The sequence below is a fragment of the Salvia splendens genome, chromosome 7 (assembly GCF_004379255.2).
Source record: "Salvia splendens isolate huo1 chromosome 7, SspV2, whole genome shotgun sequence".
NCBI lineage: Eukaryota > Viridiplantae > Streptophyta > Magnoliopsida > Lamiales > Lamiaceae > Salvia > Salvia splendens.
The window spans coordinates 29,032,163-29,047,567 of record NC_056038.1 but is presented as its reverse complement, the minus strand read 5'-3'; the positions used below and the strand labels follow the sequence as shown (position 1 = coordinate 29,047,567).

The window sequence follows — 15,405 nt, the reverse complement described above, 5'->3', positions numbered from 1 at the left end:
TCTCGGGGTACTATAGTGCGACGGTGGATGGGTCGAGGCCGCTTGTTCCTCCCTCTCCGTGGCCTCCCGTACACGTGCGTGAATCAGCCGCATCATGTGTTCATAATGCCCATCACCACCACCGCCACTACCACTACCACTACCGGTCATTACGGATATGTAAAAGAAATTTAGAGAGAGAGAAACTTGTTAATACACGTGGTGCGAATGAAATGAAGTTTAACGGGATGTATTTATAGGAACCGCAAAAAAAATATTTAATGCAATAAACGGGAATTCCGCGCGGACGTCCGTGGGAGTCAACGCAATGGCGGATGTCCGCACGGAATTCCCCGCGGAATTCCGCGGAAAGCCGTGGAACTGCGAATTCCTCGCGGGAATTCCGTATCCGTGCATGATAAGCACAATGGCGGACGTCCGCTACGGAATTCCCGCACGCAGATGGGAATTCCGCAGTGACGTCCGCCACTGCTGATGCTCTAATATGGTATATAAAAGTAGGACACATATTCCACCAACTTTTTCAACCCACTTTCTATTACTCCCTTCGTCCGCCATTTGTAGTCCTATTTTGACTCGACACAAGTTTGAATAAATTGTTTGACTTTGTGAAGAAAAATGGAATGTGTGTTCCGTTTTTATATATTGGTTTTATAATCAACGTGAGTGTGATGATTTAGTTGGGTGGTGGGATCCACCAACCCAAAATAGAAAAAAATACTAAATAAATAAGACTTTAAATCACGGATACCTCGAAATAGTAAAATGAGATACTTTTTTTCACAAACGGAGGGAGTATATTTCTTAAAACACTCGCGGGATCAACTTGTGCCAAGTATTGGCCGATGGAGGGAGTATTTATCACGATCTACCCCTGTAAAAATAATACTAAGATAGTTTATTTTGATTAGAAATAAATTTTAAAATATTGTGCTTTAAAAAAATTCCTACAGTATCTACTGAAAAAGAAAAAAAGAGAAAACTCCTCTCTTTTCTGGAAGGGCAAACAATTTTATTTATAAGAACATTTTATGCGCTGGAAAGATCTGGATCAAGTGTCATTTCCCTCATACAATATCAAAATTAATTAATTTGCGCCTTTGCCTGCTTTCTCCAATTTCTAACTCCCAATTTCCCGAGATCCATCTTCATTGATCTGCCCTAGATATGTCTTACGCATATCTTTTCAAGTATATCATCATCGGCGATACCGGTAATTTCTTCTTTCTCCCTAATTCCACTGTTTTTCTTGTTCATGTTATGCTAAAATTATGCTCTCTTCCATGTATGATTTGTTTAATATTTTGATAGGGTTTTGGTTGAGCCCGAATTTAACGTTTCAATTAGGTTTTGACTGTCACTCCGATGTACGAGTAGTTCGTCGTTGGCTGCGTTTACTGACTGAGATTTATTGGTACTTGTTGTGAAATGCTAGATGAGTAGATCATCATTGGATTTCATTAGATGAATGTCATACATTTGGAACTGTTATCGTCTCCAATATGAATCTGCTCCGTATACAAGAGAAAAGTTGGGGAATTTGATGGATAAGCATACATGTAATTTAGAGATTTTGGATTTCCAGTTGGCTCTAGCTAATTATGTTGGGGTTTGATCTTGGTTATCTTATCCAGCTGAAGCACTTACTTGGTATCCAATTTTCTTTTGCAGGGGTGGGGAAGTCATGTCTTCTTCTACAATTCACGGACAAGCGTTTCCAGCCTGTGCATGACTTGACCATTGGAGTCGAATTTGGGGCTCGGATGATTACAATAGACAACAAACCAATTAAACTTCAAATATGGGATACGGTTAGTTTGTTTTGATATATTAAGGATTTTATATTCAATGTCTAGTCTAGACTTTCTATGCTACTGCCATAATTGGGCTTTTAGTTCAATTGCTAAGGATGCTTGAAAAAGGGTTTCAAGTGATTATTGTTGTATGTATATTCCATTGTTTCCTGCTACCAATCACACTATTCAAGGCGTGGCAAACAATATCTGTGTTAAACTATATATGTAGGCTAAAAAGGACCTGATTTGAGAATAGCACATTTCCTTTGCACATATTAGATCTAACGTAAGTCCTCTGTTCTTCAGCTTTACAACTGTTTTGTAGTGTACTATAATTCAAAATTTGAGGAGATACTGTTATGCTTGTCGTCATTGGTACATCCATGTGATAGTTCCGAGTAGGGATACGATAGTCATTGGTACTTTTCATCTTTTAAGACCCTCATGCTATTATTTTGAAGTTACTAATATACTGTGTGTTTGATTGGTGTTACAGGCTGGTCAAGAATCCTTCAGATCCATCACAAGGTCATATTACAGAGGAGCTGCTGGTGCACTTTTGGTCTATGATATCACTAGGTAGCTTTTTAGCGTATTCGCAATGTTTTATATGTTGTGCTCTTTAGAAACACCATCCTTGCTGATGACTCACGGCCGACAATGTTTTTTTTCCTCATGGCATTTAACTAGGATAAGCAGTTGTATATAAAAAAAATTCATGTGCCTCATATTAGCACTTGCTTGGAATGATAAATGTCATGGGTTTCCTTGTTACTAGCCTGTGCAAGTCCTCTTCTGTATGAAACTACTGTCTTGTTTGTTCATCGTCTTTCTTGTGTCTCAGGAGAGAAACCTTTAATCACTTGGCAAGCTGGCTAGAAGATGCAAAGCAGCATGCAAATCCAAACATGACAATTATGCTAATAGGCAACAAATGTGATCTTGCCCATAGAAGGGCCGTTAGCACAGAAGAAGGAGAACAATTTGCAAAAGAACATGGGTTGATATTCATGGAAGCATCTGCAAAAACTGCTCAGAATGTAGAGGAGGTGACCAAGAATTTCCTAAATTCTGTGACATAAGATAAAAATTATATTGCCTATTCCCCCCCTCCCCTCATATTTTGACTATACATTTATCTGCAGGCTTTTATTAAAACAGCTGGAACGATATATAAGAAGATCCAAGATGGAGTATTTGATGTTTCAAATGAGGTTAGGATCTTCAATTCTCCTTTAGCTAGTTGCTTTCCTTATTACCAAACAGAAGATTGCTTGCTTTGTTCATTTCTATGAATAGTCCTGCTTCAAGTTAGCAAGATCTCATGGTTTTTGTGGTGATTGTTTCTGAGATATCTCAACTCTATTTTCTCATGTGGGAAATTTGTAGATAATGTTGCCAATTTATGAGTGACATCTCCATTCACCTTATTGCTTACCTTACTAAAATTCAAAAATACCCTGTAAGAGCATAATGAAACAACTTTGCCTATTATTACATTTTGATAAACTCAAATTTGATCGCCTAATTGATGTCTTGTCGTACTTGCTTCTTCGTTTTCTCAGTCATATGGAATAAAAGTAGGTTATGGTGGAATTCCCGGGCCATCTGGAGGCAGGGATGGTTCCTCTTCTCAAGTTGGAGGTTGCTGCAGTTGAGATTTGTCTTAGCGCACCATAGACATTATTTGCTGCTCTTCCTGGGCGTTGTGTATACTCCACAACTTGGCATTGCCAGTAAATTTGTTGTTATCATGCTTGCAGTTATGTTGTGACTGTATATCTGACAATACAGATGGGAGTGCGAGCAAAAAAGCATACATGTTTTTTGTTCTAGTTGTGGGTTTGTTCTACCTATATGTTTTGTGCAAATGTAGAACCAGTTCTTTTATTTAGTCTTGTCTTATTTTGTTGAACCATCACTTCTCTACTCAAACACTACATCCACATTTGAATGCAATCGAACAAAAATTGAATGATAGCAAGAGGCTATATAGGGAAAGGGGGGAGGAAGAGGACGAGGACGAGGACGGTTACCGAGCTCTCAACCACAACTAGTGCTGCCACTGCCCTGGTGTTGGGTACAGTGGTCTCTCTTATCGTGGATTAATGTTCAACCACGCTTATTAATCTCCCCAAAACCAATACATTAATAAGCAGAAGGAAGCTTGGGCTACCAAACACTTATTTTGTATTAGTGGCCTAATCTATTCTACCCATAAAATATATGGTGCAACATTTGTCGTCGTTTAAGATAAGCTAACAAATTTAACATAAGAAAAGTTATTGAAATTTAAATGTAAAACATTAATTTGATAAACAGCAATGACTTGTTTTGTACAGTTTTGTGAGTGTGGTTAAGATGGTAAAGCGACATAAATTTATAAAATGTGAATAATATATTATTAAAATAGTAAAAAAAGAGATGATGAAACGGAATATGGTGTGTTCTCATACGATTTGTACAGCAGAGGCAGCGTGCATGCCTTGAAAACGGTTTGTATTTAGCTTATCAGTCACTCGGCATTATTCAACAATACCAAATTGGAGGAAGAAACTTTGCCCAAAACCAGGAATCGAAGAAAAGGTATTTATTATGATCCATCCTTCTCTCCCTCATCATCATCCAAATCAAAATAGTCCTAATCTCTAATTAATAGTTGCAGGCGGAAGCTATGGATGCTAGCAGGAAGAGAGCCAGGAACGACGAAGCAGCAGAAATCCTCCAACCCAACAAAAAAGAGCGCTCGAATCCGGCGATCGACGATCGGAAGCGTTACGAGTTCCACGACGGAATCGGAGTTTTCGATTTCCCGTGGCTAAAGGAGGGCGTGGTCTTTGAAGATCACATTCACGATGACAAGTTTTCATATCTGGACGAAACTTTTGCAGCGGACCGCGATCAGTCGCAAAATCTCTGTGTTTCTGTCGACGGTGATGATGATTTTAGTTTTCTGTCGCTGGTGGATGATCTGGAGCCGGTGGATTGCATTTGGAGCTCCGTGATTGATCAACCGCTCTTCGGCTTTGGATCTAGCAAGGGATGATTGTGTATGATGGTATTGGTGCATCATCCATTTTTCTGCAAAATTGTGCTTTTTTGAGCCAGGAATTAGATCCGAGGCTACATCGAAACTCGAAAATACTTTTTTTTTTCTTTTTCAAAAAATGAAAAAATAGTGAAATGTAGCCATTCATTCCACTCCAGTGAACCTAAATCGGAGAGATTGAGATGATAATTGAGTAGTATCATTCCATAACCACCAAAAGCCAAGATTTTGCCATTTTCGAAATTACACCGGTGGATTCAATAAAAGCACTACCATCAAACACTGATATTTCATTTTCAATCCTTATGAATCATCCCTGTTGACAATTCATTAGTACTATTTATTTATGTGTACTCAACAAAAACGATACACGTGTAAGCACTTGATATATATACTATGTATTTAAATGTTTTAATTTTAAGTCATTTTTAGTATCTTGGTTTAACCTATACTCCAATGTGATTGCATTTGCGGTAGGAAATAAAACCAAATATTTTATAGTGATAATTACACAAGTTGAAACTAATTGAGGGGTCTCTTGATGTACAAGCGTGGGGTTTTGCATTTATAAAATTCGTTGGCCTTCCACAGCCTTGCTTTCCTTGAAAGAAAAGAAAGTATACGCCTACTTAAAGTTGTCCCAGTGGGCAATGAGCATCTCAAGATTAACAAGAAATTTTCTATATCATACTCGTGTAATGTTTTTCTCAAGATTAAATTCAGATATTTATAAACTCAAAATAAACGACTAAGAATTTGTCAATTAAATTAGTTCAAGTAAGAACTTACATTAATTTAACACTAAAAACAACAATCACTAAATAAAACACCTAATCCATATGCCTACATTTTTCTGGTGGAGCTTAATTACTGATTAGTATATCGTGACATTGTGCTTGAGGTAGGATAACATCGCCGTGTCATTTTTAAATTATTTTGGTGTAGTTTCAAATCAACACCACATTATCAATCTTATCCATGGTGGGATGTGGTTGGTCTTTAGTCGATGGTGCGAATGCATGGGCATTGGCCGCTTCTGTCTTCTGTTAGGGATATTTTGAAAATCCCCTTTTCTAATGATCTCATAGGATAATTTCTGAAAATTCATATGTTAATTCACGAAATCACAAACAGTTGATCAAATAAAATGATCCTAGGCGTATTCCTACTGATCAAGAATTACTTTTTTATGATGATCTTCTTTTCGTAGATGAAGACATGCTACTACCTTCATTGTACCAATTGGATTCGAACATATGCAATTGTGGTTTCGTGGGAATCTTCATAAAATTATCTTTAATTTTATAGTATATATGGTGTGTGAAAATTAATTTAAATTCAGAGAATTATATAAAATATGCATGCTTTCAAAGATATTTTGAGATATACTAAGTTTAACTGTTTTTATTAAAAGCGAGATGTGTTATTAAATATTCTAAAAATTATTCAAATGCATCTACAATATCGTCAATTGATGCATAACTACAAAAAAAATTGATAACCTAGTTTACCCTTATTGCATAAAGCAATCTTATAAATTCATCATGTGGCGTAATCTAGGCGGTTGATCATCCTAATCTAAAAGCTCTAGTTTGATCTTAGTTTTAATATATATTTAGTTTTATATTAATCCATAGCCTAATATGTATTGTTGATCCACATGATAAATATAAGAAAACAGTTCTTTGGATGTTGAAAGCTTACATGATTTGTGTAGATTGCAAAGAAGTTGCTAAAATATGGTATTGCTGCCTAGGACGCTGCTGATATGGTCATGGGCCCATATCCCAGATGTCATTTAAACTAGCCGTTTACAAAAATGATTAGAAACTAATCAACGCATATTTGAGATAATATATATAGGTTGTGGACCAGCTTACGAATGAGCTACAAGTAGATGTTTACGTATTTTAATCATTCACGGTAAATTATGTCATTTTCCACTATGCATATATGACAAAATACATATACATTTCATTGACTTCAGTAAATCCTATACTTTAATAATGATGCTATTTTCTAATGTACCTTAATATACTACTCCTTCCGTCCCAACTAAAATGACACAATTTCTTTTTTAGTATATCTCAACCAAGATGATACATTTCTATTTTTGATAATTTTCTCTCTTCAATTAATACACTCAACCACTATTTTCTTTCTCCTATTAAATATATTCAACTCTCTTTTTCTCACCATTTAATACTTTCACCCACTTTTTCTTACTCAATTTAACCATATTAATCAATAACTCCTAAAATCTCATGCCAATTAAGAAATGTGGGACGAAGGGAGTAATATATTCACCCTCAAATTTCAATCAAACTAAGAAATGTGGGGATCTTGATGGTGAGGTGATAGGTGGAGCAAACGGCCCGAACTGTGTTGAGCCAGTCTCTTCCCAGGATGACGTTGTACGGGGACCGAGCTTTCACCACGAAAAACTCAATCATCGTACTGGAGCTAGTAGGCGCTTTCCCCACCGTGATCGGAAGGCTGATAATACCTTCAGGGCGGGTGTCCTCCTGGGTGAAGCTCTTCAGGGGAAGCGGAGCCGGACTGAGCCGAGCTGGGTCCACTTCTAGTTTGTCGAAGCACTCTTTAAAAAGAATGCTAACCGACGCTCCTGTATCCACAAACACCCTGTGGATCAGTTTGTTTGCCACTCCGGCTTGGATGACAATGGCGTCTTGGTGAGGAGAGATGGCCGGGACGGGATCAGCAGCCGAGAACGTAATCACTTCGTCCTGCTTCAGCCTTTTATGCGTTGGCTCCTCTCGATTGTAGCCTCTGCGTTCTGACTTTAGGGACGACTTGGTCTTCCCGGCAGGGAGCGCGTCAATAGTCTGGATTACTCCATCATATTGCGGCTCGTCATCGTCTTCGGGATCCGGCTGCCTTTTCGGATCCTGAGGGGCGCAGTTCGCACCACTCTGCTTTTTATTCTTCTTTGGCTGCTTACTTCGGTATTTTTTCAATGTCCCTGCCTTCACAAGAACATCGATACCTGCAGCCAAGTTTCTGCACTCCTCAGTATCGTGACCGTGGTCTTGATGGTAGGAGCAGTAGTTATCCTGTGGTCGGCGCGCGGCTGATTTCGTCATCCGCTTTGGCTTTTCGAATAGGTCAGAGTGCAGTTCGAAAATTTCCGCCCTCGGCTTGTTCAGCGGTACGAACTGAGCGGGCGGCTTCTCGGGATTGAGACGAGGTCCCAATCTGTCTTGCACCGGAGCCCTTTGAATTCTTTCAAATGGAGTCCGGCGAGGATGCCCCTGATCGCTATGATCGGGCTTCCTTCTGTCTCCTCGGGACGATGAGCTGTCTAACGACCGTTTACGACGGTCTGCCTCATCGGCCCGGGAGTACTGGTCCGCAATGTCCCACATTTCCTGAGCTGTCTGCGGACCGCACTCAACGAGCTTCCTGTAGAGAGCTCCGGGCAGGATTCCATTTTGGAATGCCGAGATGACAAGCAGATCGTTGAGATCGTCTACTTGCAGGCATTCCTTGTGGAATCTTGTCATAAAGTCGCTAATTTTTTCGTCGCGACCTTGACGAATGGAAAGCAGCTGAGCCGAAGTGATTCGGGCTTCCGCTTTCTGAAAGAACCTCCTGTGGAAGGCATCCATTAGATCTCGGTAAGATCTGATGCTGCCCTGGGGGAGGCTATCGAACCACCTTCTCGCGTTCCCGATGAGCAGCTCGGGAAACAGCTTGCACATGTGGACCTCGTTGAGACCCTGGTTCGCCATGTTATATTGATAGCGCCCCAAGAAATCGTGAGGGTCCACGAGCCCGTCGTAAGTCATCGACGGAGTTCGGTAGTTCTGTGGTAGGGGAGTTCGGGTGATGTCGTCCGAGAACGGAGTCTTCAGTGCTCCGTACACGGCGAATCCGATATCTCGTCGGTATGGAGGAGATTGAGTTCTCCTGTGATTCCGGTACCGAGGAGGAGCTGGAATATGTCGGGGTTGAGGATTCTTTCTCCTGGGAGATGCGACACTACTGCGGTAGTGACTTTCTTGTGCGGAGGGAGAAGGAGAATCCGTCGTTTTCGTCTCCGGCTGCTTTTGGCTTTTTCGCAGGAAGGTTAAGAATTCCTCCTGCTTTTCAGCCAAAAACTGCTTAACAGCCTCATTCAAATCGGGCTGCTGGGAAGACTCAGTGGGACGATTTTTGGAGCGGCTTGTTCCTTCGCCATGAGAACTGGTGGTGGATTTATCCCTAGGCTGTTTTCCCGACCTATGGGATGGATTGGCTTCCTCCTGGTTCTCACGGGCTGGAATACGGGTATTCTGCGATCTGGTATGCATTTTTTGGGTGGAAAAAATGGATCAAAAATTCGCTTTATCACAAATTTTGTTCTCTGTTTCCCACAGACGGCGCCAGTGATGGATCCGCGAATTTTTGATGTTAGTAAATGCTGGTAGAGAATTATGACACAATGAATTTACGTGGTTCGATTTACTGAGGTAAATCTACGTCCACGGGGAGGAATGAGGGCAGGTTTGTATTGCTTGATCTGCGAAAATACAGCTTACAATACAGACTTGCTATATGCTATTTTATCTCTAGAGAGCTTAACCCTTTTCTATCAGATCTAAGTTCTATTTATACATTGAACTAGGATCGTGGTTTGCAGCCCCACTAACAAGATCGGGGGTGAGCAATAACTGCTCAATAACTGCTTCATACCACTAAATAGATCGTGGGTATAGTGGAGGTCGTGGAGGCCTTTCGTGAGTCCACCAACTCCTAGTTCGGTCGAATGCTGAGACCGAACTGCTGGACTTTACCGATCAGCTCTTGCCGATCTGAGAGGAGAGCTTGACTGGTCGGCTTTTACCGAGCTGTAGGCTGAGTCCGAACTCTTTGGTCGTGCCGAACTCTTTGGTCGTGCCGAACTCTTTGGTGCCGAACAGATACTCTTTCTTGGGCTCTGGGCTGATGGGCCGTCACTGTTATTGGGCTTGCCATTAGGGTTTAGTTCGTACCCCATCAAAGCTCTAGTTTGATCTTAGTTTTAATATATATTTAGTTTTATATTAATCCATAGCCTAATATGTATTGTTGATCCACATGATAAATATAAGAAAACAGTTCTTTGGATGTTGAAAGCTTACATGATTTGTGTAGATTGCAAAGAAGTTGCTAAAATATGGTATTGCTGCCTAGGACGCTGCTGATATGGTCATGGGCCCATATCCCAGATGTCATTTAAACTAGCCGTTTACAAAAATGATTAGAAACTAATCAACGCATATTTGAGATAATATATATAGGTTGTGGACCAGCTTACGAATGAGCTACAAGTAGATGTTTACGTATTTTAATCATTCACGGTAAATTATGTCATTTTCCACTATGCATATATGACAAAATACATATACATTTCATTGACTTCAGTAAATCCTATACTTTAATAATGATGCTATTTTCTAATGTACCTTAATATACTACTCCTTCCGTCCCAACTAAAATGACACAATTTCTTTTTTAGTATATCTCAACCAAGATGATACATTTCTATTTTTGATAATTTTCTCTCTTCAATTAATACACTCAACCACTATTTTCTTTCTCCTATTAAATATATTCAACTCTCTTTTTCTCACCATTTAATACTTTCACCCACTTTTTCTTACTCAATTTAACCATATTAATCAATAACTCCTAAAATCTCATGCCAATTAAGAAATGTGGGACGAAGGGAGTAATATATTCACCCTCAAATTTCAATCAAACTAATATACCCAATGATGGGGTACGTACTAAACAAGCCCAATAGCAGTGACAGCTCGGCCAGCCCAAAGCCCAAGAGTTCAGTTCGGCATTACCAAAGAGTTCGGCCTCAGCCTACAGCTCGGTAAAAGCCAACCAATCAAGCTCTGCTCTCAGGTCGGCATCAAGCTCTACTCTCAGATCGGCAACCAAAGCAGTTCGGTCTCGGTATTCGGCCGAACAAGGAGTTAGTGGACCCATACAGGATGTCCAACACACCCACTACCACGTGATGTCAGTTCAGGCCACGATCGTAGGCCATGACCTACGCTTCACCCACGATCTTAGGCCATAACCTACACGACATCCACGACTTAGGGTGGTGATGCAAGCCATGATCTGAGTTCATTATATAAATAGAACTTAGATCTGATAGAAGAGGTTAGAATCTCTCTAGAGAAACAATCATATAGCAAGTCTGTGTTGTAAGCTGTATTTGGCAGATCAAGCAATACAAACCTGCCCCCATTTCTCCCCGTGGACGTAGATTTACCTCAGTAAATCGAACCACGTAAATTCTTTGTGTCTGTATTTTCATTCTCTACCAGCATTTGCTAACATCAAAAATTCGCGGATCCATCACTGGCGCCGTCTGTGGGAAACGAAGAACAAAATTTGTGATAAAGCGAATTTTTGATCCATTTTTTCCACCCAAAAAATGCATACCAGATCGCAGAATACCCGCATTCCTGCCCGTGAGAACCCGGAGGAAGCCAATCCATCCCATAGGTCTGGAAAACAGCCTAGGGATAAATCCACCACCAGTTCTCATGGCGAAGGAACAGGCCGCTCCAAAAATCGTCCCACTGAGTCTTCCCAGCAGCCTGATCTGAATGAGGCTGTCAAGCGGTTCTTGGCTGAGAAGCAGGATGAGTTTTTAGCCTTCCTGCAAAAGAGCCAAGAGCCGAAGACGAAAACGGAGGATTCTCCTTCCTCATCCAGACATGAAAGTCACTACCGCAGTAGTGCCGTGTCTTCCAGGAAGAAGAATCCTCAACCCCGACATATTCCTGATCTTCCTCGGTACCGGAATCACAGGAGAACTCAATCTCCTCCATACCGACGAGATATCGGATTCGCCGTGTACGGAGCACTGAAGACTCCGTTCTCGGACGACATCACCCGAACTCCCCTACCACAGAACTACCGAACTCCGTCGATGACTTACGACGGGCTCGTGGACCCTCACGATTTCCTGGGGCGCTATCAATATAACATGGCGAACCAGGGTCTCAACGAGGTCCACATGTGCAAGCTATTTCCCGAGCTGCTCATCGGGAACGCGAGAAGGTGGTTCGATAGCCTCCCCCAGGGCAGCATCAGATCTTACCGAGATCTAATGGATGCCTTCCACAGGAGGTTCTTTCAGAAAGCGGAAGCCCGAATCACTTCGGCTCAGCTGCTTTCCATTCGTCAAGGTCGCGACGAAAAAATCAGCGACTTTATGACAAGATTCCACAAGGAATGCCTGCAAGTAGACGATCTCAACGATCTGCTTGTCATCTCGGCATTCCAAAATGGAATCCTGCCCGGAGCTCTCTACAGGAAGCTCGTTGAGTGCGGTCCGCAGACAGCTCAGGAAATGTGGGACATTGCGGACCAGTACTCCCGGGCCGATGAGGCAGACCGTCGCAAACGGTCGTTAGACAGCTCATCGTCCCGAGGAGACAGGAGGAAGCCCGATCATAGCGATCAGGGACATCCTCGCCGGACTCCTTTTGGCGATCAGGGACATCCTCGCCGGACTCCCTTTGAAAGGATTCAAAGGACTCCGGTGCAAGACAGATTGGGACCCCGTCTCAATCCCGAGAAGCCGCCCGCTCAGTTCGTACCGCTGAACAAGCCGAGAGCGGAAATTTTCGAACTGCACTCCGACCTGTTCGAAAAGCCAAAGCGGATGACGAAATCTGCCGCGCGCCGACCCCAGGATAACTACTGCTCCTACCATCAAGACCACGGTCACGATACTGAGGAGTGCAGAAACTTGGCTGCAGGTATCGATGTTCTTGTGAAGGCAGGGACATTGAAAAAATACCGAAGTAAGCAGCCAAAGAAGAATAAAAAGCAGAGTGGTGCGAACTGCGCCCCTCAGGATCCGAAAAGGCAGCCGGATCCCGAAGACGATGACGAGCCGCAATATGATGGAGTAATCCAGACTATTGACGCGCTCCCTGCCGGGAAGACCAAGTCGTCCCTAAAGTCAGAACGCAGAGGCTACAATCGAGAGGAGCCAACGCATAAAAGGCTGAAGCAGGACGAAGTGATTACGTTCTCGGCTGCTGATCCCGTCCCGGCCATCTCTCCTCACCAAGACGCCATTGTCATCCAAGCCGGAGTGGCAAACAAACTGATCCACAGGGTGTTTGTGGATACAGGAGCGTCGGTTAGCATTCTTTTTAAAGAGTGCTTCGACAAACTAGAAGTGGACCCAGCTCGGCTCAGTCCGGCTCCGCTTCCCCTGAAGAGCTTCACCCAGGAGGACACCCGCCCTGAAGGTATTATCAGCCTTCCGATCACGGTGGGGAAAGCGCCTACTAGCTCCAGTACGATGATTGAGTTTTTCGTGGTGAAAGCTCGGTCCCCGTACAACGTCATCCTGGGAAGAGACTGGCTCAACACAGTTCGGGCCGTTTGCTCCACCTATCACCTCACCATCAAGATCCCCACTAAAGGAGGGATAGCGGTCATCCGAGGTGACCAAAAGAGAGCAAAGGAATGTCTGCAAATTGCGCTCAGAAGTGCCGAGCAGTCAGATCGGCACCACCAAGCATAGCAATCACAGCAGCCGGAGTCAGAGGCGATGACCGAAGTCATACCGGAGCCGAACTCGATGACAGTTCAGCTGTACGAAGACGATCCATCCCGAACGGTTAAGATCGGCTTCGCGGGAACGCCCCTACTTCGGGAAAAAACCATCCAGCTCCTCAAGGAGTATAAAGACGTCTTTGCATGGTCTCCGTTGGACATGACCGGAGTGCCCCCCGAGGTAATCACTCATCGGTTAAATATTGATCCTTCAGTCCGGCCGATAAAACAGAAGCAAAGACTCTTTGCGGCAGAACGAAATCAAGTCATCCATGACGAAGTCCGTCAATTATTGAAGGCGGATGTGTTATTCGAAGTGAAGTATCCTTCGTGGGTGGCCAATCCTGTCATGATCAAGAAAAAGGAAGGAGGATGGCGGATGTGCATAGATTTCACCGATCTAAATAAGCACTGTCCCAAAGATTGCTATCCCCTTCCGAACATAGATAAAAAAGTAGAAGCTCTGATAGGCTTTGAAATTTTTTGTTTTCTTGATCTATACAAAGGATACCATCAGGTTTTAATGGATGAGATTGACGCTTCAAAAACGGCCTTCATTACTGATTTCGGCATTTTCGCTTATAAAAAGATGCCATTCGGTTTAAAGAATGCCGGAGCCACTTATCAAAGGATGGTAGACAAGCTTTTTCGGCACCTGATTGGAAAGGAAGTCGAAGTATATGTTGACGATATAGTCGTCAAGAGCAAAAGCACCTCGGAGTACGAGCACAACCTCAAGTCCACTCTCAATGTGCTCAAGAAAGCCAACCTCAAACTTAATCCCCAAAAGTGTACCTTTTTGGTAGATTCGGGAAAGTTTCTGGGTTGTTGGGTTTCAAAAGACGGACTCAAGGCAAACCCCTCAAAAGTTCAAGTCGTTCAGAACATGGCAATGCCGAAGTCCATACATGACGTGCAAAGGCTAACCGGATGTCTAGCCGCACTGAGTCGATTCCTTTCCCAAGCAGCCGAAAAGCAACTGCCGTTCTTCAAGGTGTTGAAAAAGGCACCAAAGTTCGAGTGGGGAGCCGAGCAGAAAAAGGCCTTTGACGAGCTCAAAAGTTATCTAGCCGAGCTTCCTATTCTCTCTGCTCCAGCCGAAGCCGAAGTACTATTCTTATACTTAGCGGCATCGGATCAAACCATCAGCGCGGTGCTTGTACGAGAAGAAGGCCTAAAGCAGTTTCCCATCTACTTTACAAGCCGAGCATTAAGAGGTCCAGAAACAAGGTATCAACCTCTGGAAAAAATTGCTCTGGCGTTAGTAAATGCAGCAAGGAGACTGCGGCCATACTTCTATGCTCACAAGGTATGCGTCTTAACCGATCTACCTCTTCGGCAAGTTTTGACCAAGCCAGAAGCATCGGGCAGAATCGCCAAGTGGGCTATAGAGTTGGGAGAGCACACAATTGAATATCTACCTCGGAAAGCCATCAAGGGACAAGCCTTGGCAGATTTTCTTGCAGAAGCGAAGTTCGATCAAGCAATTCCTATTATTGCCGAACAGAAGAATTCTGCCAATGCCGAACTAGCACAACCCTTGGAATCCGAAGTAGAGCCGCCGGACTGCTGGAGCGGATTCGTAGATGGAGCTTCAAACAAGATGGGAAGTGGAGCTGGTATTTTACTTGTCGCTCCCGACGGACACGAGGTAACCTACTCACTTCGTTTCCTATTCCCCACTACTAATAATGAAGCCGAGTACGAAGCCCTCCTGGCCGGACTCCAGTTAGCGCAAAGTCTACTCGTCAAATCTCTCAAAGTCCATTGTGATTCACAAGTCATAGTAAATCACATGTTGGGTACAAGTGAAGCCCGTGACGAGAGAATGAAGAAGTATTTGGACAAAGCGCAAAGCATCAGCCGAAGTTTCTCCTATTTTCGGATAATCCGCATTCCCAGAGCGGAAAATAGCCGAGCAGATACCTTAAGTAAGTTGGCCTCAGATCCGAGCTCAAAGGCGGAAGAATTAAT

General features: G+C 42.8%; 1 protein-coding gene across 3 annotated transcripts; it reads left to right on the top strand.

Moving 5' to 3' along the window:
• The first annotated feature begins 1,017 nt into the window (after nt 1-1,017).
• Nucleotides 1,018-3,714, top strand: LOC121742531 (ras-related protein RABB1c). Of its 3 annotated transcripts, XM_042135689.1 has the most exons (8): nt 1,018-1,213; nt 1,436-1,559; nt 1,672-1,811; nt 2,293-2,375; nt 2,641-2,845; nt 2,942-3,010; nt 3,186-3,258; nt 3,362-3,714. In XM_042135689.1, the coding sequence occupies exons 2-7, from the start codon at nt 1,469-1,471 to the stop codon at nt 3,207-3,209; spliced, it is 612 nt and encodes a 203-aa protein (XP_041991623.1). In that variant the 5' UTR covers nt 1,018-1,213; nt 1,436-1,468; the 3' UTR covers nt 3,210-3,258; nt 3,362-3,714. The 3 variants fall into 3 exon arrangements, with proteins under 3 accessions (XP_041991623.1, XP_041991622.1, XP_041991620.1); XM_042135686.1 differs by lacking the exon at nt 3,186-3,258 and having other exon boundaries at nt 1,031-1,213; XM_042135688.1 differs by lacking the exons at nt 1,436-1,559; nt 3,186-3,258 and having other exon boundaries at nt 1,022-1,213.
• Nucleotides 3,715-15,405: the final 11,691 nt, after the last annotated feature.